This window comes from Salarias fasciatus, chromosome 23 (genome assembly GCF_902148845.1).
Source record: "Salarias fasciatus chromosome 23, fSalaFa1.1, whole genome shotgun sequence".
NCBI classification, from domain to species: Eukaryota; Metazoa; Chordata; class Actinopteri; order Blenniiformes; family Blenniidae; genus Salarias; species Salarias fasciatus.
Window position 1 is genome coordinate 14,282,451 of NC_043766.1, and position 25,790 is coordinate 14,308,240.

The window sequence follows — 25,790 nt, forward strand, 5'->3', positions numbered from 1 at the left end:
TGTTATGTTTGCTTCAGTACTTCCTAAGAAGAGGACAAATGATGCAACAGTGATTTCCCTGACTCAATCTAATTCTCAATCTCCTTTCTTCTCTTATATTTCTTATTTTTGTTGATGTCTTTCTGCTTCAAGACAGCGTTTTCCATAAATGCATACCAGAGTGTGTTAGGCAGTAATTTAGTAAAGAACAGCCACTGACTCATCGCAAGTTCATCTCTGTTACAATGACTTCCTCCCTGAATGTCAGATTTGGTTCTCTTGTCAATGTAGGAGAAGAAAAAAAATAAACAAAAACAAAAAAAAAATGCAAAGGAACTATTTTAGTGTTTACCTAGCTGTATGAATAGTCTGTTTTTCTTCTCAGTTAAACAGTCTAGAATAAGTCTTCCTTTCAGGTTAGTGACTGAATTACTCAGTTTCTTACTACACTGTGGGTGTGTGTGTGTGTGTGTGTGTGTGTGTGCGTGTGTGTGTGTGTGTGTGTCAGTGATATCAGTGAAGCACTTTCTCTTCTTGCAGAGTTAATACACTGATAAGAACACCAATTGTAAACTCTTATCCAAAGACAATCAAACATCAATTAAACGTTCTTCATATGCAGCTAGGTCTAAGGTTTAAAAATTGATTTAACTGATGTTGGGTGTTCTAGCTCAATAGTGTGGGAGTTCCGAAGTGTCCGTGAACTAAACCTCTTCTGACTATGAGGCCTGGGTTCATTTATGTTTAATGGTTGTACCAACCACTATAAAAATGTGCTTTTTTTTGTGATTTTATGGCCATAGTGCAGAAGTTCCATGAAAAATAGTATATACAAACAGACGACTCGTTATCGTTTGAGAGGGTTAGTTAACCTTTTAACTAGCAGTACTTATTTTCACTGGCAAAAGTGTGTTTACATTAGAAGCCCTTCATCAAAAACTTGAGCACATCTGAAGACACGGCATTGAGAAACAGTACACAGACAGCAAGAAAAGAACTAATGTCACTGCAAAACCACAAATTTTATAGCTAGATAGATAGATAGAGGTATATAGATCAGGATTTACAATGTTGCAGAGCACTGTATCCCTGTCAATCTCTGCTTGTGATGTACTGCTGTGAATCCCTGGATGCAACTGGAGTCGCTCCATTGTTCCACTTCATTTTCCCAAGTGAACATCAGACTTAAGGAGGCAGTGGGTCTCTATGGAAACTCGGCTATTCTAAAGAAGTAACTAGGTTTGATAGTTTACTTGAAGTTCATGAATAGGACACAGTTAAAATGACTGTGGCATTAGCATCAAAATAACCTCGTTATTCATTCTGAGGCACTTTGAATTTGACAAGAAGGAAAAATGCATACGGAAAAGAAAGTACTCACATCTGTCCAGTTCTAACATCATGTCCCCAAGTACAGTGTGTGGGCGACTTAGGAAATTCTACACCTGATTTTATTTTTTACTCAAGTAACCCGCAGTTTGAAAGATATGCGAGAAGCGCGGAGCGAGCACATGTACACACACGCACGCACGCACACACGCACACACGCACGCACGCACGCACGCACGCGCGCGCACACACACACACACACACACACACACACACACACACACACACACACACACACACACACACACACACACACACACACACACACAGTGTCTACTTTCTGTTATAGATCCACTAAGTGTTTCACCCTCCACTAAACCTCAACCGTCCCCGGGGATCTTATGTCTGTACACAACCGATATTCAGCTCATATCCACCAATAAAGATCACAACACAGAGAAAATGTCAAATACCCAGTGGGGATGCACTTTATCTACTGACCTCTCTCAGTGATGCTGTCTGACCATGTGTGAGGGGAACAGAGAAAGAGCAGGACGGTCATTCAGTTTTCTAACTAGTTAGAAACTGTAATATAATGCTATACTGTAGTTTTGTTTTTCCTTAGTTCAGTCAAGCAATTTTCATTTATTTTCTATGTAGATGTGTCTGAGTTAGTTTATGCAATAAATATGTAAAGATATGTAATTTTTAGGGCTGTCAAAAATAACGCGTTAATTTATCTAATCAATCTCATTAAAGTTTTTAATGCAATTTAACGCATGCGCATCATGACAAGCAGGCCAGCTGACAGCTTTGCCTGGCGGAGGGATTGAGCAGCGTGCGGAGTGGTGCGGCGTGCGGTGAAGCGCTGAGTGGTGCGGCGACGCGCGGAGTGGTGCGGCACGGTGCTTGCATGCTGCGTCGGGAGCCGTGAGTGTGGTATTTCTTAGTTTTACTTTTCTTGTGGTACATTTGTTACAGACCTGAAAATGTAACTCCTGCTAAAATCCAACTTTAGAGGGACTGCAGAGGGAGCACTGCAGACACACAGACATGTTATGGTGTGCATGTTTTAGTTTTTTGAATATTTATTTTATTTGGAGCCTTAAATATAAAACACATCACGTGTTAAATATATGTAATCATGTCCTGTCGTTTTTTCGTTAATGCAATACAGGAAAAAAAGGGGCATATTTCAGACATAGTTGGAAATTGTGATTATTTTTGTGATTAATCATGATTAATTAATTTGTAAGCTATGATTAATTTGATTACAAATTTTAATCATTTGACATCCCTAGTAATTTTTAATGAACACTTTATAATAGTCACTCAACTAAGCTGCAAGTAAAAGACATCTGGTGTTGCAGTTTTTCAGTTTGTGTAGGACATTCTTATCCTATTAGTCATGTTTTTTTTCCTTCAGTTTTTTCAATAAATGTAAATTAAAGGATTACTATTGCAACAACACATCATCAGTAGGGTAAAACTAACCTGTCTCACAACGGTTAATATTTGGCAATCATGTTTGACTACTACTAAAATATTATTCATCAATAATATGTTACATATGTTACATATTGTTCATCAAGTAGTCTTTTCTTTAATAGCTATTATGAAGCAAGGATTAAGTTATAATTTATAAATGACTGGATAAAAATGTTTACCTCCTCCTAATGTTTGTTCAAAAGAAGATTTCTGAAAACTGTTTATCAAAACGTGATTTAGAAGTGCAGCCTTATTAACCTTTCATCTGTCTCTGTTTTTCAGTGTTTAACCTGCTTCCCTGTGACCAAGTTCACTCTGCGAAATGTAGAAATTCACTCTTTTGCCTCCCGTCTGTGCATAATGTGTGCATGCCCTCCCATCTTGGCTCATTAAAATGCAGAACCAGCCGGGCCATTAAAATGCCACGGCAGCAATACAGAGACAGATGAATTAGCAATCTGCCGTGCGGACCAGATGTTGCTCCAACTTCCCTGCACAACCATCTCACCCCCAACACCCGAAAGTGCACGCGCACACTAATATTCACATTTGCACGTACACGTACATGCACATGTACACCACCACCAGCCCTAAACTCACAAGGGAAGCCTCCAGAGAGTTCATTGCTTGCAAAAAAGGACCAAAGGGGAGCTGTTTTTCTTCTTGTAATTATTATTATTGTTTTTATTATTACCATGCTGCGTACTCTGCATATCAGACAACAGATTATTTCACTGCATCCCACAGAAAAAATAAAAAAAATTGAGGTGTCTTTATTCAGTCCAGGTGAGTCACCAGAGTGATAGCACTGTTACAGAAACATATGGATACCATTTCTCAGGTTTTTTACCTGTCTTTTCATTTTCTTGTTATAGGGTTAAAAAAACAATCTTATCAATCAATCAGCCAAACTTTGTCCTAATGTTCTCATTCAGTGTATTCTGCCCTGTAGGTCATGTAGTCATTGATCGAATGATTGATGCGATTCATTTGTTCATTTTAGCAATAGCTCAGTAGAAGTTAATGACAATGCTTTGAATTGCTTAGAAACTGCTGGGCTGCACATCAGCTCATAAGTTTTTTTTTTTGTTTTTTTGTTTTCACCACAACAATACCACCGTGAAGCCCATGGCCTGCCTGAACACAGTCAAGTGCACTGAAAGTATGTGATTCACATGCCAGGGAGATGACGAGAGTAAACATTGATGAGGAAACAGGATGTCTCAACTTGTAGAGTAATTGTGAACTAATTGTGGGATTTGAGGAATCCTTCATAGGAACATAAACATTACATGAACAGTATATTTTTTGCACTTTTGTGTCAATTTCCCAAATCATTGTTGTTAGTTGGATTTATCTTGTTGGTTGAATGATTACCCATTTGGTCACGCATTGACAATGTTGGTCCATCAACTTGTTATTGCAATCCCACAACTTGATTTCTGAATTTTAAACAGGCTCGTAACTTCTTTCAGTTATTCTGCGTTCAAACAGTTGGTGAGTTGCAGCGCTGCAGTGTCTCTCTGTCCGACTCAAAGGGCTACTGTTTGCTTTCACATTTAAAGCTGTTGTCTCTGGTGAAGAGCAGTTCTGTTGGGGAGTAGGAGTGCCTCATTAATTCTGAACTGACTCAGTCCATCTGACAGCAACATGACATATGACCAACTCTGTGTAGCATTAACATTAGCAGACTTGGCTTAACTTACTGCCTGTTTCACTTGTCTCTTGTACAAGTGGCTGAGGATAGATTGCATTAGTGATCCATAGTTATTCACAGGCACAATCATGCTTATTTTTGCTTATACTTTATAAACATAGTTATATATGTATAGAAAAATCGGTTTACAGAGCAGCAAAATGGCATGACTACTAATCTAATTTGACAGGTATTATATCAACAAATTCTTGCTAATTTACAGCCTTAATGTGAATCATATTGTTAAAACTTGCCCCTCTCGTGGACATGCTGTTGTATTTGTTGTGTTTACATGAGTTAAGCGTGCAACTTTTAATTTATCACTTGCTTATCATACAAAAAAAATAGTAAAATACGCCATAGTACAATAGGATTACGCAAGCACTGCAGCTACATTCGTAGGGCCCGAGCCCCGAACATTTCTAGTTATTATTAAATGATTATTTCAAGAACGTCCCTCTGGGAACAGATAAAGTATTCTATTCTATTCTATTCTATTCTATTCTATTCTATTCTACACATGATGCACATGATACAGGTCTTTGTTTATCCAGTGCGGTTGTGTTTGTTCTTATAGCATCTTCTATCAATTTTTTGAGTTTTTCACTTCTTTTTTAGAATCATTTTTTTTATTTTTTTTTCTCACTTTTTCATCAGAATCTATGCTATTTGTCACTTTCAGTACTGTCCTTGTTTCAAAAGACCTGCCCTCTATCCAGAGGATGAATGAGATTTCCATTATTCAGATGCCACTCTGGTTATATCTGCCTCGGTTCTTGTCTCTCTTTTCAAATTTTTTATCTACCTCTTTTTAATTTACAACTTACATTCTCTCCATTCTCCTTCCATTTAAGAATGTTTTACAAAAGCCAAGCAAATCATGCTTGCTTGACATTGAAACAAAATTTTCATAAACCAGTGTAGAGATTTTGACTTTGTGTCAGCTTCTAGATGGGGATCCTACGGCTCCCTAACAGACGTGCTCTTTAACACTCCATCCCGCCAGTTCAGCACAGCAGCTGTCTTCTGACATGGCCTTCACTGCACCACTCCCTCCTCGCCCAGTAGAAGAGCTCAGACGACGCAGAGCTTTCCTGTGTTTTCTTTCATTTCCATCAGAGACACAGTGCTGTCGAAGTGCATTGGACTCATTCAATTGATCCAGCACATTGCCAGGGAGGAGAAGGAGGGGATGATGCATTCTCGCTGAGAATACGATCAATAACTGGCTTTGACTCTATATTGAGATGGGTAACACATAAACAACATTGTAATGATTTTTGTCATTGGCTTTAGAGGAATGTTTGCATTAAGCCCTACTGTGAAACCAGCTGGATGGATTGTTACTATCGATACCACACCAATGACGACATGATTATTTCTGGGACTATAGCAGCATCAGCCACCCCATACTGGTTTCCTGAAGCTGAAGAAGGGAAAGAAAACAATTTCTTTTGATATGATGAAAAAAAATGTTGAATGTTTGTATATTGACATCTTGGTGTTTGGAAGTTATAGTTAATTCCATAAATTTTTTTTATGGAAAAAGTTTAAGGGTTTTTGTTGTTGTTTTTTTTACCTGCTTACAGAAAATATTAATCGTCCAATTGACTCAAAGGCTATTTCATGAGCAGGTTTGGAGAAGTCTTTTGAATTAAGCAGATAAAAGGCCTGGAGTTGATGTGAGGTATGGTGTTTACATTTGGAAAATTTTGCTGTGAAGACAAGATGTCGTGGAAGGAGTCCTGACGACGATAAAACCAAGGTCAACCTCCATCAGAATGAGGTCCAGAAAAACAAAAAGCATGGAAGATGTGGAACAGCTGATGATCCAAAACATGCCACATGTGCAATCTTGTTGTTCAACCTACTGAATTAAAGGTGAACGTTAGATATTTAGACATACTTCAACTGCGTTTAAATTATTTGATTCAAAATTCATTGTGATAATGTACAGAACCAAAATTAGAAAAATGTTGTGTCTGTCCAAAAATTTATGACTCAGAGGAGGATATTTGTTGTTGTCACGTCATCACTCTCCTGCTTTTTTCGAATTCTTTTTAACTTATGCATGTCCTTCACCGGCAGAGTTCTTCCCATTGTTGATCAGGTAGTGAGATAGCTGAGCATGTGTGCCAGCTTATTGAGTACAGCCAGATGTTGAGAGCATATTGTGGAAATGTAAATTTGTAAATGTAAATGTAAAATGTTTTGGGGTTTTTTTTCCAGCTTTTGAATAGGTTATCTGATTCACTTGAAACTATTTCAAACAAATCAGTTGTTAGAGTTAAATAAAACATTTATGTTTTTGTCTGCACATGCAGTCTAACTACTGGGCAACCTGCCTCTGTGTGTTCTTCCAGCGTTTTAACACTAGCAGTATCATCTTTGATGGGCTGAGCTGTCACTTTAGGATTTAGTGAGCTCAGAGCATTTAGCTGTCTAAACCCGACATATTTTGCTCCTGCCTCATCAGTTTAGTAAAGCGTGGCTGCCTCCCTGTTGAGGGGGCTCACCAGCCAGCACCCATGGGCCCCTTCCACACCCGGGGGTTACATAACACTGTCAAAAGAGATGGGTAACTTTAGAGCTCGCTGTTCTCTCTGTAATGGTGTTATAAGAATTCTGGCATTTATATGTTATTTTTTACGTTTAGAGTGTTCAACTACCCATTTAATCCAGAGAGCCTGAGGATGAGAGGAGGTAGGTGGCTCATTATCTAACTCAAAGAGGTTTTGACGGGATTCAATGCTGTTGATGGACGTGTTTCTAAAGCTAAATGTTGATGTATTGACCTTGTGCTGTGAAAAACTAGTTGTACCATATTTTTGTTTAGAAATTATCTTATCCTTGGTGCAGGGAGCGGGTGGGGGAGAGTTGAATCATTTGTCCTTAGCGTCAAATGTCTCATTGATGAGTGACTCATGGTGTCACAAGCATCCACATTGATCTCCTACAAGAATAAATTCAGTCTTTTTCAAGCAGTTTTAATACAATGACACCCACAGATACATGTTTGAATAACAAATGGGATGAATAAAGTGTTTAATTCCACTGATACGTGCAACAAAACCTCAGAAATTGTGTTGCGTTACTTAATATTCTCATTGAATTTCTGAAATTATGTACATTTTGAGTCATGTACCTTTCTCATTACTTGTGTATGAAGTCTACAAGTGATGTGAAGGAAATGCAGCAGTGTTCTTCATGCTCTGAAAGCTGCACATGTAATATTTTCTGGTTGGTAGGGAGACACACTCAGAGTCTGGACACTGTGCCGCACTTCTGTGTGCTGGATTTCGCGTAGGGGTACAGCTTGGTACACTTTTCATTTGGCAGCATGACACAACTTCATTAACTTCTCAAGTCACAAAAACCAGCTGGCTTCAGGTGAGTCACAAGTGGCCATGATGGTCCCCTGGTTTTCTCTTTTCATGCCACATATAGGAAGCCAGCAGAGCCTCATCGCCAGGACAGAACAAGGGGCCTGGACAGGAAATACTAATGCCAGCTCAATCATGTCACTTCTGAATGATTTTTTTTTCATCCTAATCATAATCATCTTCAAGTATAAATTAACTCAGCAGTCCCACTATAGGGATACATGTTTGAAATATACCTACTTTAACAAGTGCCTTCTTATATCTTTCCTTGCAAATACTGCAGAAGCAGTTTAGTGTCAGCTTTTACACAGTTTTTGATATGAGGCTCTCACCCACATTGAGTTAACTAGATCGCAAGCTTTCTTTTGTTTGTACATACTATTTTGTCCTGTTTTACTTACAAAACGAGCAGAAGGCTCCAGTCAATACCAAACAAAATGACAACACCAAATAAATAAATAAATAAATAAATAAATAAATACATAAATGAAGACCAACACAAAAATAAAACAGGACACTGGTACACATAACCATAATAACATATTGTTGATACACAGGCACACCAGTTCCTATTTTGTACAAACCAGCTGGGTGCACCATGATCACAACTGCTTGCAGCGTCTTAATGAATCCACTGATATTATCATGAGTATAGGTCAGATTTTCAGTTGATAATAACTTCAGTAGGTCCTTACACCAATCATCCAGAGCAGTGGCTTCCTATAAAGCTCTATAAAGCAGTATTCTAATTCGCTTAGCATCGTGGCTGTCCTTGCACTGTCAGCTTTAGCTGCCATGATACAGTGAGGACAGGTCCAAGTTACTCCATCATCTGACACACCACACTGTTTAGGTATTTCCTAAGCCATCAATCAGGGTTTCTCCATGTGGGAGATAAAAGGGAAAATGGCCTTTAGTTTTACTTATCTTTACGTGTATTTCTTTTGGTATATAATGGCCCTTTGTGCAAAGTTGGGTGTGTATTTATGTATATATGTATGTATTTAACCTGTGCCAGCTTCAGACGTGCCTGATAAATGAAATGCTGTTGGATGTAGACAAATGTAAAGGTGGAGTGCAGGTTTTGACGTTTCAGCACTTTTATTTTTAGCCGCATGTGTTAAGTAGGTAGGTAAGATCTGAGTAATGGACCGTCTGCCCAACAAGCCCCCAGGCTACAATTAGATGGAGCCTCTTGTTCCCCTCTGTGTACATATCTCACTCTCCTCTCTTTATCTATCTCTTTCTCAATCTCTTTCACTCTGTTTATTCGTTATCACCTGTCTCTTCCACCTTGGCTTTTCACCTCATTCTCTCCTTTCACTTGTAATTATCTTTTCCTTTTCTGTCTTGTTTTCCTACGTTCACTCAGTCTAGTTCATTTAAAAAACCACCAGAGGATAAATCTGACAGGTACACACAATGCAAATAAAAAAGGGCACATACACTTGCATGTAATGTAAATTCATTGTTGATTGCTAAACAGTATTGTATCTTTTCATATGTTAATCCTACGAATTACTCTATTTTTTCAACTTAAATATGTGTCACTTTTAAGGCACGGTATGTCTTATGTTCATCTTGTCTTATGTAATGTAATACATGTGTGTTTTTGATTGCACTGAAATTTCAGTTGTAAGAAAAAACATCAATAAGGATTGCCTTCATGCATTGTGTCTTCAGTGCAGGCCCTCATCCTCCACTTTTGTAGCACAGCTCATTGGGAAGAGTTTGCCCTGATTTTTGCCCATCATAACGTATCCAGCAACCTTTTCTGTTTGATCTGTATATTTACAGTCAAGGTTGCCCCCTGACTTTTTCCGGTGTGGTGGAGGATTACCTGCAAGCAACAATAGCTTTGTCCCTTCTTCAGATGCTGCCTCGCTTACTCTGGCTGTTATCGCAGCCACAGATCCTCTGTCCTTCTTTTACCCCCTGTCTGGAAGTTAACACCCGCTTACAGCCCTCTGGATCCCCCTGACTGTCTTTTTTACTGATTCACCTGTGGCAGCTGTAGAAAAATTATTTAGGTTAATATCCTTTGGATGGTGATGATGCTGAGGTGACTGCTTCTGTCAGTACACTCAGTGACAATGTCCAGCTCCTTATACTATTAGAGTATGATGACCTGGTTTATCGGATTTTTCTGTGATTTTATGGGATTCTCAAGCAACAAGAAAAGAGGGCAAAAACATTGAATTTATGTAGATGAGCTTTTCAAGCATCTGAATCAAATACTATCTTTATAAGTTCATTGTTGTTGGACGGTTAGAAAAACCAACTAATACAAAATACAAGGTGATTTCCAATCTAAACAGTGACTCTTTTCCCGTCCAGCAGTGCACTGTTCAAAATACCCCATGTATTTATGCCAATGTGAGTTAGACATGACGGGTCCTACACTTACAAGGCTCATAAATGCCACATTATTTCCAAGAAGCCAGGAGCATTTTAATAGGTTGCCTTTCAGAAAAAGGCAGTAAGTATGTATTGCAGGATTATGTTGTCATTTCAAGACTGCTTGCCACCCACAGAATGATCCACAGCAGCCACAGACCTACAGTTAATTTTGTGTAATTTGCAAGTGTTGGATATAGTGTTGAATTTTTTTCAAACATTAAAAAAAATAAATAAAAACAATGAAAATTGAACATGGCTGAAAAGGAGTATAAGGAACCATAAGCTTATTAAATATTCTAGTCAATTTCCAATCACAGTCATAAATTCAAATAAACAAAACAAAAAGCAATAAAAAAGTAATTAACTGATAAATACTCAGAATGTAAAAGCACCCAGTGTACATTCCACCGTGTTTTGTCCCTAGATCTGGTGAGCACCATTTGTTTGAATTGCTACATGGTTGGACACTGCTCAACTCCTCGGTCAATCGGTTCCATGTTTCACTCCTCAATGAGAAATACTCGATTTTTAAAACAGGTGGGCATGTGGATGTGTAAAATTGAGCCCCTTTAGGACTTTAGGAATAGTGTATTCATGTGATCTCTGTAAACTGGTATGGCCTTGTTTTGCAGAGTAAACAGTGAATGCAGTTTACATTTGTATGTATTGCCCCAAATCTCTACACAATAATTTGGATATGGTCATGTTAATGAAATGGGAAGTATCTTGCTTTACTGACAATTGAAATGATTCATGAGTTTTGTCCAAAATGAGATTTCCAGTTTATTTTTCATCTAGTATTACGCCAAGAACTTGTATTCGATGAGTTCTCACAGTATCAATCCAATCTTTTTGTATGATTGCATGAGTTTTCCTTTTTCAACCCCTAAATAACATTAATTTAGTTTTGTTAGAGTTCTTTGATTATTTATCCCCATGAGACCACTTTTTCTTCAGTGCTTCCTGTAGTCCCTCTTGAATAAAAAATGCTTGTCATCTGCAAATAAAATGTTAGGAATGACAGATGTCTTTTATGTAAAGGATGAAGAGTTTGGGACACAGTACTGACCCCTGGGAGCCACAAGCAATGTTCACCCTGCATGAAGAGTAGTTTTCCAGATTCACAAACTGCCTCCTGTCCTCTAGATAACTTTTACCTTGTATGAACCGTTCATCTGATCCCATTCTGTCACACTTTGTTGAATAATATGTTATGGTTAACTGTGTCTGAGGTTTTTTTTGTTTTTAGGTCGATGAATATTCCAAGTGTGGACAGTTTTAAAATGTTACTGATTTCCTCAATTGATTCTATCAGTATCATTATTATTGTTATTATTATTATTATTGTTATTATTATTATCATTATTATTATTATTAGTCTGTCTAATCTGCTATTCCTTATTTAATTCTTGAATTGTTGAGAACTGTGGTAGAAAGGAAGCAGGCCTGTACTTTGCGAAGTGGCGTAGATCCCAAGTATTATACCGCAGCATGACTTTAGTTATTTTCATTTTGTTTCTGAATGTACTGATTTGGAATGATGACTTATAGATGAAAGTGAGTGGTTTAAAAAAAAAAAAAAAACCCTTCTTGCTATTTTCATATCAAGGTTATTTCAATCAGCAGATGTTTTCTCCTTGCCTTTATTTACAGTGTAAATGATTTGTTTTTCTTCCACTGCTGTGAGGAACCTTAGGTTTTTGTCTATAGGATTATCATTCCAGTCCAGGGATGGATCAGAGGTTTCTTCTGTCTTGTTTGGTCCAACACTGATGAATAAATGACTGAAATGTTTCAGTGATGTTCACAATAATTTTAAACCATGTTATTTATTAGATACCACTTCCATTTCCTTTTCATTTTTTTTTTATTTTTTCACAACAGTATTCTTTCCTGCTAAACCTTATAAACTGCATTAAGTTTTTGGTGTTTTTGTATTTCTTTTCTGCTTCCTTTGAATCTCTTTGTAAAAAATTCTCCATAAAGTGTTGGAAGTGTCCTAGAGCAAGATGCTGAAAATCAGGCTTTTGTTAATGGTAGGCTAACTAATTGCATGTCAGGCTTCTCTATTGGTGTTTATGTGAGTGTTTTTGTGTAAATTGGGAAATTTGACGGCCAACATTTTTTGAATGGACTTGGAGTAAGATTGTATTATGCTACTTATACCTGTAACAGTGCATATACAATTTTAAAATGGAGCCCTACAGCTGTGTCATACATGGTTAGGGGGATGACATTCATTACTGTACATTATACTGAAGGAAACAGGTGAAACTGTCGTCAACCATTTTTTTCAGCGCATGAATGACTCTTTAATTGCATAGAGTCTACTGGAGGGTTGTGCCTGTAGAGCAAGGGTTAATTCTGTTTGTATGCTTGTGCAATGGAGTGCAGCATTGAAACTGAACTGGGGCAGCTGTGATGCAGAGCCAATGCTGCTGATCAGGCTACAGTTCCTCCTCAACACCTTGGCCTCCCTGCAGAGATCAAAGACCTGCAAACTTCAGCGCTCGTTCTCACACAGACACACCTCTGCACACCATCCAAACGAGGTGTATATGACTCTTGTTTCACACCATATATGAAGAATCAGAGGATTTCTGCACAGGTGGAGTCTAAAGTAAAGCAAAATGAATGAGGCAAGACATAGCAACTGTGGTTTTTTCATTCTTTTAACAAGCTTATATTGTCACCTTGAGTTGCACACGGCTCATCCGCTGCATGTTATCTTCAACTGCATACTGTCTGTACACAACCATGAAACTGACTCGTTCTTTCTATGTTAAGTGTTGGGGAGATTGTTGATTTAATGGTCATCTCCTCCTGTAACTCTCACTCATTCTCTCTCTCTCTCTCTGTCTGTGTGGTGTTTTTGCAAAAAAAAAGTTTGAGTAGATTGTTGTGAGCCATTACTGTCAGAAAAAAAAAAATGCTTGTCTTGTAAGCCCACACACTGACACTGTAGTGCTTAAATGTCCTCGTGTTTGCTTTCACATGTAGAGGTAGAAATGGGAAAACAATTTTGAAGAGGATTGGAGGAAGGACAGAAAACAGAGCCATGAAAGACACGATAGAGAAGATTATGTTAAAAACAAGACAGTATGTACAAGGAGAAATGGAGAAGATAAGCAAGATGAAAGAACAAAAGAATGGAGAGCAACAAATTCAAGGATAAAAGAAAAGACACAGGAGGAAATTGAGAAAAGAGGAAGATTATATATTACGAAGGAAGGGGATTAGGCCGTGTGGAGGACATGCTATCCTCTTTTTGGGGGGTGTTTTTTTGAGTAATGAGGCTGTTAATTAGCAGAGACATGCATGGTTTATTAAATCAAAGTGTTTACAACTTTCAGTGTCAGCCACATCCTGGTCCTTGCTTGTGTGGCTATGGTAATTACAATGTCACAAATGTTACATTACTAATGATGGGATGACTAATTGAAATAATCATTTAATCTTTAAATTTGTTAGGAAAGTACGTTGATTGGTTTTTGAAAAATTAGTAATGCTTATGTGCATGGGGTGTCAATTGTAATTTTTCACAAGAAATCATTATACAGAAGAAATAGATGGCATTTAAAATTAAGATTTTAATATGTATTTATTATATAAAATTCTGTATTAAAATAAATATTTCAAGAACTGAATGTAATGTAAATATAATGAGGAAAATGAAAACTGCAGTGCAAGCTAATTTGCAAAATTACAAGTCGATCGGTTACTATGGCTTTGATTTTTACTCCATTGTACTTATTCATCTTTTCTGAGTGCTTTCTCTCTCATTTGGTGACAGGGACTCTTAGTCCATCTCAGTTCACGTTAGGTGGAAGGCAGTACACACCCTGAGCTGATTGATAGTCCGTTTCAGGAGCAGGCGCGCCTGCCTTCCCACAGACACTTTAGACTGACCAACCATGGATTCTCACACGGATACAGGAAAAGGGAACACACAAAGTGCAGAATGGTTCTGTTGTCAACAACACTGCTAACGGCATCTGGCTGTGCCACCTTTTATTTGCAGCAAAGGGTGAAACCCCTTTTTTTGACGGTTAGTTTCACTGTCAGCTTAAGAAAATTGTGATAAAAGAATTGTTGCATGAGCACAATGCACAACCACAGGTTCCATTTGCGACACATAATGCACAGAACGACACACCACCTCCTCACTACAAATCCTATTAACGCATTACATACACTCTTGCCAACAGCTTCCATGTAATTTCTTGGTGTGTGCATGGCATGAATATATGTAAAAGAATTTAAACTAAATGCTCTTATTGATATCCATAGAAAAATAAATGTGGTAGGATATGACAACATGGTAAATATGGAATCATGTTAAATGTTTTTTTTTTTTCTGACTAAAATATACAGTGGATTTGTAAAATGTATTTTGTGCTGTGTGTTCGAAATGATTTAAATATGCTAAGACAACATGTTTATACTTCAGTGAAGTGCATGAGTATATATGAACACACATGGTGTTTAAGTGATTGATATTGTGTGTAGACAGATCAGGTATATTTTGTATAGCAGGTAAATTAGATGTGGTAAGTGGACTTTCACTGATATAGCACGTTGTGCCACTTAAGTGGTTTAAGCGTTTGTGGTTGGTCTCATTGACCCACATCAATCCTGACAGCAGACATACAAGGTGCTCGTACAACCTCAGGGGCAACTTGAGGTTTAGTGTCTTGCCAGGGACATGAAAATATATGTCTATAGCATTACTATTCTCCCATAGGCAAATCAATTAACAAAAAAAAAAAAATATTATAATCTTGGTGGCAGTAACTTTATCAGAACATTTTACATTAGAAGTGCTGTACAAGGCTTTTTTTCAGGAAGAGACAAATGGAACAGCAAAGTGGTAATGCATCTCAAAATCACTGACCCAGAAAGTAGGATTTTCTTGTTGTTGCTGCTGCCAACCTTGCGCTAACCTAAACAACTTTTGTGTGTGTGTGTGTGTGTGTGTGTGTGTGTGTGTGTGTGTGTGTGTGTGTGTGTGTGTGTGTGAGAGAGAGAGAGAGAGAGTCAGCCAGAACTTTATGACTACTAAAAGGTTCCATGATGAATGGGCCTGACTTATCATGCAAATTTAATGTGACGCCACCGAACAACCAACCTTGCGACTGAAAGCGCTGCCACTCAGATATAGGACCCACAGAAGACCCATGATGATAACGAGAAATTCCATGTCATTTATTCATTCAGTGTTTATTCACGGGTGGTATGCCAGCCCTTCATAAATAATCACAAGTTAGTGTTTCATCCTCAAACATTAGAGCTTGAATAATTAGCAGTTGTGACAATTGAGTGAGTTCTACCATATTCAAACTGTGATGACTATAAAACTGACTCAAAACTTCTCCAAAACTACCTCTTTTACGATATGTTGGTAAATATCAAAAGTAATTCAAGGAAGAAAAAAAGGTGTAAACAGTGGCAGAGTAATGTGTGGCCAAGTTTCAATGACGCACATGGTTCAAGATGGTACCAGATACCTCACCACAGCTTCAAAGGTCTGGTGGAGTCTACACATCAAAGGTCAATGTTGCTTTGATACCAGCAGAGTGACCTACGTAATATCAGGTTGGTCATAATGTTATGGCTGATTATATATCATCCTATTTTCCTCACAAGTTCTCCATCAAGCTGAACTGGGGTTAAAAGGTGACATGAAAACACGTGTTCGTCTTTAGCATATCTTCCAGTGCCTGATGTTGAAGTTTTAAGTTGCATTGCTTTGACGAACTCGTTCACTCTGACAGGGTCCTGTCAACAGTTGAAAAGAAAATCCATCAAAGACCCTGGTACGACCAGCAAGTACAGTAGAATAGAGTCATCTTAGGGGAGCATTTGAGACTCTTTATTTTAAATTCCGTATTTCTCTGTACTGTCAAAAAAAAACAGAACGATGAAAGACAAAATGTTTTTTTAATCTTTTTTTGCACTCACACACCCTGCAATTCTGCATCTGATACACACAAAACACTCATCAAGGCTAGTCAGGCTCAGAGTTGGTTTATCTGCCTCTTGCAGCGTGTTGTCAGAGAATGCTGTGCTTCCAATCCTGATTTTGTGTGTGTGTGTGCATGTGTGTGTGTGAGAGAGAGGGAGAAGAAAAAGTGACGGAGAAATCGCTGAGCGAGAAGTGCTTTGCAAAATAAGAAGCCATGTTTGATGTATTGGTGTGTGTATGCTGCAGCATTTTTTGAATTGAACTGAAACCAGTGAGTGGTGTTGCAGTAACGGGACAAATATTGTGTGTATGCACACACATACAATGGCATAACTTTACATTTCTGGTTTGTATTGGGGCTGTGAATTGTTGCTTTGTTTGCATTTTTAGCATTTTATAGCTGTTGTGTTGTTATATCAAGTTATGTTGGGCTGATACAGTCAATCACTTCGATTGCATGTTTCATGACATGTTTTGCTGATCAAATGAAAGACAAATGTCCACATTGCAGATAACTTAGTTTTGTATTCAAGAGAAAAAAAATCAGATGAATATGTTTAAGAAAATGCATATTGGGGGAATAGTGATTTGTTCCTTTGCCATGCCAGCGTCCTGTGTAGTTCATGAAAAAACAGCCAACAGATCATTTTAAGTTAACAAATATTTTGTTCAGCTACACATTCAAAGTAACTCTGTTTTGTTGTTTCGTGTGTTTCAGGACTCTGCTCAGGAAGGCGTCATCACACGAGACATCCACCGAACATTTCCTGCACATGACTACTTCAAGGACTCCGATGGAGATGGACAGGATTCTTTGTACAAGATCTGCAAAGTAAGGCCAGAACTCGGGGGTGTGGAGGGCCTCTCATCTAGCAACGGAGGCAGGTGTTGGCCATGCCTGTGTGTGTGTGTGTGTGTGTGTGTGTGTGTGTGTGTGTGTGTGTGTGTGTGTGTGTGTGTGTGTGTGTGTGTGTGTACAATCATATCTATATATAAATTGTTTTAAAAGCAGTCTTAATTTTGACAGATAGGTTCCTTTTAGAAAAACTGCAGAGGTTCAGCACATGCACAAGTTCTGTACATTGCTCAACAATGTATTGATTAATTTTTCTGCCCCTCAGCAGCTGTGACTAATTTGAATATAAGGCATGGATTTTAAAATAATGACACTCAAAATTAGAAATCTGCTAAAGTTGTGGGCAAACCACATTTTGTAGATTGTTTTTTTGATTTCCAAATTATGATGAAAACAAAAGTTTTTTTTTTCCATATATTAAAAGATATAATATACAAGCAAATGCATAATGAAAAATCTATTATTGAAATTTTGTCAAAATGTGTTTCACAATTTGAATTATAAGGAGTTCATAATTTCAGTTTACTTTTTGTTGTTGATGTTTTTAGAATTGTGGAACTGAAGCAATAATGTCCACCTATGTATCTTCTAGTTATTTTTCACAGTTGGGGTTTTCAGCAGCTGTACCCATTCCCAGCTGATTGCATGGTCCACAGTGGACAAGTCGCCGAATCAGCAGGAACAAAATCCATTGCACACATTCAAAAATATAACAACTTTGATTCACCGATCAACATACTATGCATATCTTTGGATTGTATAAAGAATGAGTAACCTGAGAAAATGATTCATTTATGTTTTTAATGGACACTCTTTGCTACAAACCATAATTAAATTGCTTTATTGGTATCCATTATACATTTTTATTTTATAATAATAACATACATTATACGTTATTACAAGGGTGTTTTCTACAGATGTAAGCTAGTTTGGAAGTGATTACATGAAACTTTAGTCCTCTGTTTCTGAATCATGTGGTTGGTCAGTGCTCTGGGAGAACCTGTCAGGAAGGTTTAACATTCAGCCCCAACCAAACTGGGTCAGTGGAAAGCCAGCCTTGATTTGTATGCAAATCCATGTAGATTAGCCACTGATAAGGTTGGCTGGATCTTGAGGCATGAGCCGGTTAGAGTATCCAGGACAAAGTTTGTATTCATCTTCATATTCCACTCAGTAAAATGCCGTGAGTTTTTTTCTTATTCTTTTTTTTCCCTTTATTTCCTAGCCTTTATTATCTGTGAAGGTCATATGAGTCGGGTGCTTTCTTCACTGAAAATACATTTCATTCAAAGCTCTGTTCGGTAACATTTCATCTTCGGATCTACGGCTTTTTGTTTGACTGCAGTTTAGTTGGAGCAGGTTGTACTGTGGTCTTACGTTTGTGGGTTTGATCCCCAGCTCCACCTTTCATCTGGCAAAAGTATCTCTGGGCAAGACTCTGAACCCTGACTCCTTGACATTTGGGGGCAAATACACTTTTGTGTGAATGAGTGAATATCACTCATGATGTCAAGGGTTTTCAAATTGCTGAAGTGCTAAAAACATGCTAATGAAGCAAAGTTTGTTGCTGCAGATTTGTGTTGACTACCTGTGTGTGGATTGAGAGACCCTCCAAAGATGAATAAAAATATCTTCTAAATTCACATGAAGTCACAGCCCCTGTTTTGGGCTGAATAAACAATAAAAGTATGTGATCGGATACTAAACCCAAGGATGAAGATAGTCCACCACATCCCTATGGTTCTATTGTTAGTAGTTTCACACGGGGATGAATTACGTTTGCATTTCTAGTACAAAACCATGTGTCCCTGGCAGCAGATGATCATTTGAGTGCAGGCCACAGTCATTTGCTTGAGTGCTTCTTGAAATGCTGAAACTGGGATTCACACAGTTGGCCATGCTGGCACTTCGATCCTTTAACATCCAAGATCCAGCAAGTCAGATCACCAGCTGGGAGCCCAGTCATGTTGCTATAAATGCAGGGCTGCCTCTCTGTTAGAGCAAGTTCCTCTTCCTGCCCTGTCTACAGAGGTGGCCAGTAACAAAGTATTTGAACTACTACTATATCTCATTAGTTATTTCTGTGATAATTAGTATCTTCTGTGTTTTTATTTTTCTGATAGCTTCTTACTTTACTCCAGACAAAAATTCTTAAAACTGGTTCATTAATTCTTTTAAACTCTATGATGATGACCAGTGTTACAATGCAAAGACCCAAGCAGCTGGTGTTCATAGTTAAACATGCTGAAACTGCAGAATTTGACAAAGTTGAGAGGAACCATATTAACAAAAAATGCCTATCAACTCTAGGAAAGCAGCAGAATAATCAAACTGAAAGAGATAGAGAAAAAGAGAAACCATATGGAGAACATACCTTCTGTTGTTCGTAATAGACAGCCCATGCAGTTTCATGGTGGGACTGAATATTTGTGGACATTTCATATATTTTCTCATTCACTTGAATTGATTATGAAAGCATCAGCCATACCAGTTAGTTAAATTATTGTTGAGTCACTTTTATGGATATGTTCAAATGCCCTCTACTGTGTTTTCATAGATAACCACCCAAAATAAGATGCCTAAGCTGGGAAATTAGTTCTTGTATAACCAGGATAAATGTCATAGCTTGCCCCACTGAACACAAAGAAAAACAAACTGAAAATATATGTCTATTTTCAATTCAGATCATTTCTGTATCTCTTTAATAACTTCTGCGGTAAAATGTTCAGTCGGTTCATTCATGTGCTCCATGCCACGGAACCCTGCTGATTTTCACATAACATGCTTTGATGTTACGCCCAGGCTGCTGTCACTCTCCCTGTCATACTTTTTCCATTTCCCTTTCTGTATGAAGTCTAAAAATCTTGTACACCATTGAAAGACATTTCCTCTTTACATGTATGAACAGATCATTCCGTCAACTCTGTGGTCAGAAGAAAATAGACAGTCTGGATAAAATTGCAATAATCCTCCTTTCTGAGTCTATTATCTGCTCAGGCTAACAAATTTAGATTTCACCCACCAGGGCCTCCCCCATCCATCTGTCTGCATGCACTTCTCCCAGCCGAGTTGGGACGTGTGAATGCCACACTCCATCAAGCATGTCACTTTGTAGATTACACTCCAGACAGCTCCCTAAGACTTCCCCATTACCTCCACATCAAACCCCAAATTAGCTGAACAGATCAGTGGTGGAGCTCTGGAAGTCTGCACTCATTTTTCAGACACATTTTCAGTAGGCGCGCTTTTAACCCAACATTAGAAGGTCTGACCACTGTTACAGCCAGCGTGTCCATCACAGTTTGAGCTGGCTGAAACCATTTCTGTGCGGTTGATGTTGAACCACAGCTAGCTCAGTAAGTTCAAATACGGGTCTAGAAAGCAACTGAATGAAACACACCAAATGAAGAAAAGTTACATTCTGTATTTTCACAAAATTCCATTCGCATTTGGATTTGCATCACAGTTTTGGACACTAACGCTTCAGTAGAGGTGGTTAATCTTAATAAAGGATTGAAGCATCGTCACTTGAGCATTCTGTTTGCCATCTGGTGTGAAAGCGTTTCAGGCCTTAGTACTTGCAAGGATGTAGAAGCTGTATGAGAAAATCTTTATGATTTCTCCTGGTAAACAAGTGTCTGTCCAATGGTTTTTGCCCCTCACCCCATCCCCACCCCCACCCCAACAAGCCACGGATCTTTGTTTACTTTGTCCAAAGGCATGTCTGTTTGCTCATTAGCATGATTGGTGAGGTGTGTCAGCACACAACTGGTTTGAGACAGCTCTGCTCCTGAATGGTCACCTGAAGGTTATCCTCTCTGGTTAGATAGTCAGGATTTTTATGCTGTGGTAGTTAAAAAAAAAAAAAAAAACTCACAATACTGCTGTATAGCAGTTTTGCATATACCTGTGTTGTAAGAAATTAAAACTCGAGTGTGTCTTAGCATAATCAAGGCACAATGAGTCAAATGGATTTCACTTTGAGCTTTTCCACCTCTTCAGCACTTTACATTGTTAGACACATCGACTCACGCACACACACACACACACACACACACACACACACACACACACACACACACACACACACACTCTCACACAACAACTGAGGCAGCTGACGTGCAAGGCTGAGCATCCATCCATTCAGAGCAGTTTGGGGTTCAGTGTCTTGCTCAAGGACGCCTTGACACATGGGCTCAGATGTGAAATCAAACTTGCAACCTTGCTATTGAAAGACAACCTGCAATACCAACAAAGCCACAGGCATCGGTCAGAGTTAATACTTCTGCTGCTGTCTTTTATATAAAACCATAACTATATCGGTGCCATTTTTCTGACTCTATTTTCATTCCTCATACATTTCAGTCCCAGTGTTTCTCCTGTTTTGACCATGATTAAACATTATGAGCTCCCCCTCTCTGTGACATGAGTGTGTTTACTCTGCATTTATCTGTGGAAAAGCTATAAATACATTTGACTTCTGAGGAGCTTGAACAACATGTTGCTTTCACTAGGTTGAGTGTAATCTTAATACAAATTTAGTGAACATTTGAATTGATGCATATCCCTCGTCTTCTGAATGCTGCAGCCTTACTTCTTTCAACAAGGCAAATTCTTGTCATTTCATTGAAAGATATTGAAGTAACAAATGTAAAAGTGTGCAACAGTCAAGCTCAGATTGTCAGATTTTTATTATATAGTCTTTAGTCATTGCTGTGCTTGTCCTTATGAAATGTGTTTCTGAAAGTGCTGTGGCATTATTACATTCAGGGACGGAGCACAGCATGCTGAGCATAGAAGCCTGATAGATTGCAGAAGTGAGAGCGAGACTGACACTGACAAAGAGAAAACCAAAGACACAGCCACTGTCTCCAGGCAAATTCCTCTAGGGAAAAAAAAAAAAACAGACTGTGCTTGAGCAAAATTGGCTCTTGGGAAATGTCAGCTGTACAAGCTGATGTTCTGACAGCCTTTACATTACATTACATGGGACTAACTGCAGGAGCTACAAGGTACTAGCTCCCACAATCAGACAGCGTAGACAACTTGTTCTTTCTGAAATGCATCTGGGTGCTGTGGAGAAAAAAAAACATTTTCACACCGCGAGCTCACAATATCAGAAAAAATGTATGTTATGAACACAGCTATTGATAATAATTCTTTTTTTTGTGTACTCCTCTGTAACCTAGAGCAGACAATATACAAGATTTTTTTTTCAGTTGATCTTCAACTGACTGGCTTTGACTGGGCTACCACCTCAGTTTAAAAGTACATCCTTACTACAGTCTGATCATATACCAGACAACTTACAGAAAAAACTTCACCAGACCTTTCGGTAAAAGTCCCCCCGGCAGTGTATGAAAAGGTGCTTCGTGTGTCTACCAGACTGACCTCGCTCCTTTGCACCAAATAGGACCATGGATGCAGCTGCACAGAACTTTTTAATTTCACTTAAGTGACTTGACATCTGAAAATTAATACCTTAAAAAGAAAAAATTGCAGCCTGTTCTGCGCCTCTGCCTGAAGCTGGCAGCCCAAGGCTATATTTGCTGAATGTCTGTCTGAACTGTCAGTGATGGAATTGTGTTTTGAGTTATGCAAAAGCCCTTTTCTGACAATGGAGAAGAGAAAAATGCATGGATTGTGTTGTGTGTACTTTGCATTGAGTTCATTGTTATAGGGCTTCTGTGCTCAATATTTGAATACAGTGGAAGTGTAGATTCATTCTAATGTATTTTTGTTTGTCTGTTGATATGCAATCAATACGTTAATAATTTATGCAGTCACATTTGTCAATCACTAAAGGTTTATGATGACAGATCCTAAATTGATTCCTTCTTTTTCCTTTTATTCCAGGCTTACTCCGTCTACGATGAGGAAATCGGTTACTGTCAGGGTCAGTCATTTCTTGCTGCTGTACTCCTGCTGCATGTAAGTTACTCATCCATATACACATCAGTCCAGTGCTTTTAATGATGATTGAAATCTATGCAGTGATTTATTGAATTAAAAAAAAATGAATGTAATGTAAAATAGAAATCATCCAAAATCCATTTATTTGTGTCAGTCTAACAGTGTGCATCTTACCGCCTGAGCAGATGCAACGATGAAAAAAAGCAGCTAAGCTGAAAACATGAAAAGAAAACGTCAAAAAAAACAAAAAAAAACAAAGTGCACAAATTGAGACTTGTTTTCCTAACATGAGATGTATTTTATTACAAGTAAGTCATCTCAAAAAAATGACGGCAGTAGATAAGTCAAAGCTGACAGTGAAATGTTGTGCTGGTGTTAAGTGTTAGGTGAGCTAGCTATGAGTTAGGTGAAAACCAGTGGTATTGAACTATAAAGAGTGAGACATGGAGATGAGCTACATGCACTATGCTACAAGACCTAAGCTTGAGTGCTGAACATACCCTTTGTCAACTGTTTATTTGTTTTATATCTCCAGAATAATTTAAACGTTATGAGGGAATGTATTCAGTTTACTGGTTCCATGTCTTGCAGTGTCTGTAAACACTTGTTCTGTCAAAGCCGTCATCATGCATTCATGACAGGATTCAGTGATTGGAATCACCAGATAGACGATTGGTGATAGTGGGGAAAAAATGTCAAGCACAGGCAAAATATGCTGTGTTTTCTAAGTGTACGCTGCTTCTGTGAGACAGTACAAAGCTGAGCAAGGAGATACTTCTTGGGAGCTTGGAGATCACATTCTTAGGAAACAAAGAACTGTTGGCCTGAACTGCTGTTTGACCTATTTCTAAAGGATCACATTAAAAAAACATGGCAACACGGGCATGGGTCCCCTTAGCTCTCCTCAACTGTGGGTGACAAAGCAGAGAAAGCTGTGGCGGAGGAAATATAGCAGGCAAAATATTTCTCAGATATTGTTTGTTTGTAGATTTGTCATCACAGATGGAGAAGTGGTGGAAAGATTAATGGGGTTTTAACCTACTCACTGCAATACAGGTCTTGGTTGAAACTGCAATCAGCATGACATGAATCCTTGAACCTGGACTTTACAAACTGAGGCAAAGTAATGAGACTATGAGGAACGAGTATGGCAGATACAACAATCTAAAAGCACAGTTTAAAAAAAAAAGAAGACGGGAAAACCTACAGATCCATTTTACACCATGTGCTGCTGCTCTTTGTATATGGCTGGTGTAAGGATGTCACATCTGTTTTTGAACTTCTTTTGTCTGTCCACATTTTGCAATGTGGCGGCACATTTTTAAAATATGATATTAAAAGCAGCAATTATAATTATTAACAATTCATAGGTGAAAACCCCCTTGTCGCATCAGAAGGAGTTGCTTTAAGCAGATGTACAGTGTAGCCAGATTTTCATTGGCTGAGATCTCAGACTGAAAAGACCCAAACCAGACATGAAGACGCTGCATTGGTTTTCAGGCTCAATAAACATGAAATTGTGATGATTATTTTGTGGGGCAGGACTCTTGGCTGGTTTAAAGCATCACTGTTTTTTTTTTCTTTACAAGCCATACATTGAAATGTCTGCAGAGTGGGATAAATCAACATGGGATTTGTAGATGAACGAGACTGTTTTCCTAATGGAAGACTTTTTCCTGCCTATCAGACCACACCTGTTCATATTTTTTCTTTTGTTCACATATCATTTTATAACATTTTGTACAGCAAACTGCTGAACTGTATCAGTTATCAAAGAAATATGCAGATGATCATGAGTAATACTTTGTGGATTTTCCCAGTGTCTCTTAGTGGACCCTTAAATGTATCTGCCCAGGGCACTGTGATGTACTAATCTGGCCCTGTAGGCAGAACAGAAAAGATGTATTTCATGATTGAAATGGTTGTTTTTGCTGTGCTTTCAGTAAATAATACAAATAAACCAGTGAATTGTAAATTATTTAATTATAGACACATTTACATGTACTTATTTTTCAAATAGGAAGTTTTGATTTCCATTCTGCTGTTTATCTGCATGTTGCAATGAAAAAACATTTTTTCTTTCTTTATTTTTTATTTATTTATTTCGTTTTGAGGAAGTTATTAAAAGACAGATGGAGGGGAGACAGGTGAGTTAACACATGAAGGCGGCGTCCCAAGTGCTGCAGTGAGTGATGGAAGTTTGGTAGAATTCCAAAAGCCAAGGGCGGCAGAGGTTAAAGAGGAGTGAGATGGCGGGGAAGGGAAGAGAAGGGGAAAGGTCACCAGGAGGTAGTTTGAGGTGGTAGAGTCACACAAAAGAGCTATGAGTTCTCTGGGAAGATGTGAAGAAGGAGAGTACAGGGCAGAGGACGTGGTTATAAACGAGGAGGCTGTAAAGGAGCAGAGGAGAAGGAGAGATAAAGGGGACAGGAGCAGTAAAAGAAAGAGGTTATGCAGGAGGAGCGGGCAGACAGGTTATAGAGGAAGAAGGAGGGAGAGGTTATGGAGGAGATGTCAGGAATATTAATAGGGTTTCAGGCTTACCTGCAGGAGCCCATTCAGCCCCAAACACATACTGTCACTCTGATTAAATATCACCTCCCCCTCTGCAATTGTGTGTTTGTGTGTGAGAGGAGAAATAAACCCATATACACACAAAAAAAAAAAAAAAAAAAAAAATTAGGTTTCCTTTCATGCCTCTTATCTTCATCCATGCAAACAAGACACACACACGGTCAACAAAAAGCACACACTTTGAAGCATAAACATTTTGTGCACATG

General features: G+C 38.4%; 1 protein-coding gene across 1 annotated transcript in view; it reads left to right on the forward strand.

The window, feature by feature from the left end:
- The window catches only part of rabgap1l (RAB GTPase activating protein 1-like), a 115,470-nt gene that overhangs the window by 55,435 nt on the left and 34,245 nt on the right, over nucleotides 1–25,790 (forward strand). Inside the window, exons 14-15 of the mRNA XM_030083963.1 lie at nucleotides 16,959–17,072; nucleotides 22,953–23,027. Coding sequence (XP_029939823.1) covers nucleotides 16,959–17,072; nucleotides 22,953–23,027 — 189 coding nt within the window. The remainder of the gene's footprint in view (nucleotides 1–16,958; nucleotides 17,073–22,952; nucleotides 23,028–25,790) is intronic.